General features: G+C 38.5%; 1 protein-coding gene across 1 annotated transcript; it reads left to right on the forward strand.

The window, feature by feature from the left end:
- Window positions 1–2,080: 2,080 nt before the first annotated feature.
- Window positions 2,081–4,659, forward strand: LOC108644317 (retinol dehydrogenase 14-like). Its single transcript, XM_018088804.2, has one exon. It carries the CDS (start codon window positions 3,082–3,084, stop codon window positions 3,766–3,768), a length of 687 nt encoding a protein of 228 aa, XP_017944293.1. The 5' UTR covers window positions 2,081–3,081; the 3' UTR covers window positions 3,769–4,659.
- The last annotated feature ends 850 nt before the right edge of the window (window positions 4,660–5,509 follow it).

The following is a 5,509-nucleotide window of genomic DNA, read 5'->3' on the forward strand; positions in this document are numbered from 1 at the left end:
CCGTTCCTCGGCGTGGGGGCACGGGATGGCGCCGAGGTCAGCGCTGGGGCTGGGAGGAGGGTGTGAGCAAATTGACCGTGAATTAGCGCGTGGAAGAATGAAGTTCTTACTGGTTTGGTCTGTTCCAGTTCAAAATATCCCAAACCTTTTCAGTTCTGGAAAGGAAGCGCTTGTTTCTGTGTGAGATAAGTGATTTGTTTTCCTTTCTCTCTTGACTATCGTAACCTTTGTTGCCTTACATTGGTGTTACAGCTCAGCTTTGTCTCCAGAAAAAAATAGAAGTTCACGAGTGCACTGTTCACATGCACAAGACATTCTTCTGCCCCCTCCTCAGATTGTCTGTCCCCTGCCCCCAAGAATTTCACATCTGTTGGCCACCACCAGCTGAGTCTAGTCGATAGATATTTTTGAATATATCAAGTTCCTGAAGATTTCCTGAAAATCTGAGTTTAAGGAGAACAGGGACATCCAGTTGCTTTGCCTGACAAAAATGCCACTAGATGAGTTCGACAGTGTTATTAGACACCAGAGAGCAGGGGGAGGCACTGTTGGAGGCATTATTTCATCCCACAAAAAGCATCTTTTGGGACTTTGATCTCACCACATCTAGCTGCTACTCAAGCCATGAGACACGAAGTCATGGGAAGCCAGGCTTAATAAATTCTGCTGCTACTCAGAGAAGTGCTTGTTAAGTACTTGAAAGATGTTCAGATACTGTTGTGAGAGGCAAAAAACCAGAGGGACTTTATTGCATTAATTTTCAAATGTTTTTTCTAAAACTTAAATGTCAAGTTTTAAATTCTCTACTGGGACACTTTGTAGTCATACATTCATATATATGAATCCACTCATAAGGTTTAGTCTTGCTTCGGTCTTATGGGAAAACATGAATACACAAAAGGATATAAAACATGTATAATAAACACACACCAAAAATGAAACATACTGTTTAACTTCTAAGAATTATATCTTTTATAGTACAAAATATGAAAAAAATGTGAATTTGTTAGCATCTCTTTATTGCTAAAGACAGTACAAGTGGCTCTTAAGTGAGAATTGGGTAAAGAAAAGTGTGTTATTTGCAGAGTTTTGATGACCCTCGTTTTAACTTGCATTTTTGAAATAATTCCAAAAGCGCCTGAATGACAAGGTATGCAAGCTCAAGAAATACTTTCAAGAGCTTTTCCACCCAAGTCCACGTTACTTACCTTCCCTAATCTGTGAGTCCTTTTCATAGCTGTTACTTGGAGGTTTGTTTGGGGATTCTTCTGGTTTTTGTTTGACATGAAGAAGATTGGCAAGATGGGAAAACTGCGTTCCCGCTGACTGGCCTTATTTGTAGGAGCTTTACTTTGAGAAGCTGAAAGTGGTTACATCTTAAAACACTTTGAGATGTTGGAGAGTTCCATGGGAAAATGGAGAAAATGGACATGAGCTCAGAGGTTGCAAGGAGTAGCATTGTCCATCAGAGCAGTGTTTGGTGCACTCTGCTGCACTTGGTTGTAGTAGCTGCCTGTTTGGCATTGATCACATTACTCCTATTAAATGTAGGAATTTCAGAAAATGGCACACGTGGAAGTCTTTACTTCTTGAAGTGTTAAGTCTTGCAAAATAAATCCTCCAGTCAGATATTTTTCTTAAAAGAAAGAAGGATCACTTCAGTAAGCAAATGTACAGTCAGTACTTCATCACTACTGTCCTGCTTTAGTGACCATTGTGTCCCTTTGGGTGAAGAGGAGAAGTGAATTTGACACTCTTTGGATCATGCCTCAGGAACCCAGTTATATGAAATACTGAGCAGCCTCAAGTCCCACAGAAATCAGTCTGAAATTGAAGTACTTGAAGTTTTGAGTGATCAAATGCCAGAACCTTTAACTGAATGCCAAGTGCAGTTTTGGGGTTTCCTCTGTTTGTATCATTGCTGCTAATGGCAGTGAAATAAAAGGCAAATAGTACAGAATTCATTTGTGAGGTTCTCTATTTTTGTCATCAAAATGGCCCAGAATTATCTCAGCTTGCCTTCCAGTCCCTGCATTGGGTTTAAAAAATTAATAGCAAAGAGAACTCACTTTCTAGAGAAAGTGAATACATTTGCCTCTGATTCATGCAAGCATAAATGATGCTTTCACAGTCTTTTGTCAGAGGTGGGTGAAAGTGTTGAATTCAGAGCTTATTTAGGCAGCTTACTTTAATCTGTATTTTTTAAAAAGTTAGTTTTGGGTAAACCGGAGAGCTCTTAATTTTTGAGTGGATTCTGGAACATGAAGTGCACGATGCATATATTTAAATTATCCATACCACCCTCTCTGTTAATTCCCTGTATCCCCTGATTCTGTAGAGTGTAACGTATGTCCTCGAGTCTGTTTTTTACTGACTTGAACCAGAATACTGATCCATCAAATAGCATGTGTTGAACACCTCATAGATATTTCAAGCTTTGGTTCCTTAGTTCTTGAGTAGACCTGTTGGACTCAAATTGTATGAAACATGAGTACTACTTTTCTATGAGTCCTGCTCCATAGTTGCCACCAAGGAGCACAATGACATGTGCTTGTTCTAAAGTAAGATAAGTGCTTAAAATCATTAGAACATTGTTTTGAAAAGTTTTTCATGACATCATCCCAGTAAGATAGTGGGTCTACAGTGCAATGGTTCCTCTTCAGCCCTGAGGTTAGTTCTTTGAGCTAACACATTGTGTTCCATGTTTGCATGTCTTTTGCTGAGTAGACCCCTCTGCTGTAGCACGTTTGCCATAAATTAATGTGTGTCCTTTTGCAGTGCAATAGACAGGTTATTTCTTTAGAGGGGGGAAAAAAATACATTACAAAGTTAAATTATCACTGAATTGTTACAGAAGAAGCTGCTCCTGGAGAAGCAGATGGTTGTGTTCTCTGCTTTCTTTAAAAGTTGATACAGACCTACTCTCGTGTACGTGCATCTTACTGAGGTCAAGTACTCAGTTTAGTGGTAGTTCAACTTAGGGGTTTTTTTTTCAGCAATGCTTTAAGAGAATGTCAGAAAGTTACAATTCAAAAAACTAGGAATGAAATTTTTTCTTTCTAACAATGGCCAGTGAGAAAGATGAAGCGTAATAATATGTTTTTTGTGACAATTCTAAAACTGAATGATTTTTTTCTTTCACATTTAAAGGAGGAGTCAAGGCTGGATGTTCTGATAAATAATGCAGGGGTATTCCAGTGTCCATACATGAAGACGGAGGATGGTTTTGAGATGCAATTTGGTGTAAACCACTTGGGTCACTTCTTGCTCACCAACCTTCTTCTGGGCCTTCTCAAAAATTCTGCTCCGAGCAGGGTTGTTGTAGTATCCTCAAAGCTTTACAAATATGGAGAGATCAACTTTGAAGACTTGAACAGTGAAATAAGTTACAATAAAAGCTTTTGTTACAGTCGAAGTAAACTGGCTAATATATTATTTGCAAGGGAGCTAGCCCGTCGGTTGGAAGGCACAGGAGTCACCGTCAACTCTCTCCATCCTGGGATTGTCAGAACAAATCTAGGCAGGCACGTGAATATTCCTTTGCTGGCCAAACCCCTGTTCAACTTGGTGTCATGGGCTTTCTTCAAAACACCTCTGGAAGGAGCCCAGACTTCTATTTATTTGGCCTCTTCTCCTGATGTTGAAGGCGTGACAGGAAAATATTTTGGAGACTGCAAAGAGGAAGAACTCCTGCCCAAAGCTATGGATGACTTGGTTGCAAGAAAGTTGTGGGATATCAGTGAAGTGATGGTTGGCTTATTGAAGTAAGTGCCAGGGGGTGTCTGCAAAACAGAGTGCAGATAACTATGCAATGCATTTTTACAAAAGTGAAATTCTCACTTTAAATGCTATGGGAATACAGAGTATGTTGCTCAATAAGTATGAAATAAGGGAGTGGTTTATGTTGGAACTGTTTTGAAATAAAAGACAATCTTCAACAGAGATAGGCATTCACAAAAGTCTGAAATACAGTTTATGGGTGTGAATATAATTTATCATTAAATCTGCTTGGAAACTCATGTTTTACAAATAAAAACTAAACAGAACTGTGTTTTGCAATATATATGCATATTTCTCATGTTCCACTACTTGCAATCAGCCTGGAAAATGCAAGGTACTGATGGTGAAACACTTCTGTAAAAAATGTGAAAATAAGTCCTAATAATAGAATTATCGTCTTTTTATGAGCCATCAGAATAATACATGGAATAAAGAATTTTACTGATATCTTGCACTGTAATTGTTGAGGCCTCTGAGTTCTGTTCAAAGGCTTGACAGCTCCATGGTTCAGTAAACAGAACTGTTGAGCCATGTGCAGTTCTGCTGTGAAGCACAAAGTCAGCTATTTTTAGTGGTGTTGCTGCTGTTCAACGTGTAAGTACAGTTGGTTGTGCAAGCTGTATTTTTATTTTCATATGTACTGAACTTGCTGTTTCTTGAAACCTTGGTTTTCATTAAAAGGATAGTTGCAAGATGTATTATGGTCTTTATAGGGCTTTGCATGGCACAAATTGTGTGCATACAAAGTTTGTAAGACCTCACCCAGATTAGACCGAAGAATCTCAGTTTGTGTGTTTGCCTTGACTGATGGCACTTTAACTAAGTAATGTTCTGTAAATCTGTCTCGTACAGCTACTGAATATTCCTTAATAAAATCCTGTAAAAAAAGACAGCATTCATTCTTTCATTGTGGGAGATGTATCAGAAACCAGCAGGCTCAATACAGCAGCCTTGTATTAAAGCAGAAGATGAATCTGTGTTGGTTTAGGGAGTCTGTTGTGTGAGGTTGGTAGAAATAAAATGGGCTGCAAACAAATACATGGGTTTTGCATGAATTCACGTAACTTAGGGGTTTGTATTGACGTTTATGTCTTTTTATTTTGCTCTACATTACTAAAAAGTTCTAGTAGTTAAATAGTATAAATTTAGTATAAATATGGAAGAATAATTTAGAGTGATCTATGTTAATATTACTTAAAGGAGAATCAATAATAAAAAATGTATTCAGTAGTGCTTACATATAAATACATCAGTTCTGCCACTCAGGTGGCAACCAGCTAAATTTTTTAGATTCTTTCTCTGATTGTTTACTCAAACTCAGCATATTTTAGGGTTTGCACAGTGGAATGGACTTGAGCTTGCCTTACCCTTTACTAGCAAGATTGAGTGCTGGGCAAGTGACTTGGGTAGGGCAGAAAACAGCGTTTCAGAAAATCAAAAGGCAAGCTACAAAGCAGAGCAGGTTTTTAAAATCCTATAACATGTTGAGCTTTGAACTGCTCAAGACAAGGTGTAGAGGTGGATGTGTTGTCAAAGCATACTCTGAGTGTTAACAAAGTTCTCTAAGTGATGCCAGAGGGAGTTGTGCTCAGAGAAGTCCTGCTTTGATCGTCAGTGTTGCATTTCACATTTTCATTTTAAATACTCGTAAATGGTTGCACGCAGCACCTTTAACAGGTAGCTGAAGAATGAAAAGTTCATTAACATTAACTTCTCTATAAAGAGATCC

The sequence above is a fragment of the Manacus vitellinus genome, unplaced genomic scaffold (genome assembly GCF_001715985.3).
Source record: "Manacus vitellinus isolate BGI_N305 unplaced genomic scaffold, ASM171598v3 scaffold_11_pilon, whole genome shotgun sequence".
Taxonomy (NCBI): domain Eukaryota; kingdom Metazoa; phylum Chordata; class Aves; order Passeriformes; family Pipridae; genus Manacus; species Manacus vitellinus.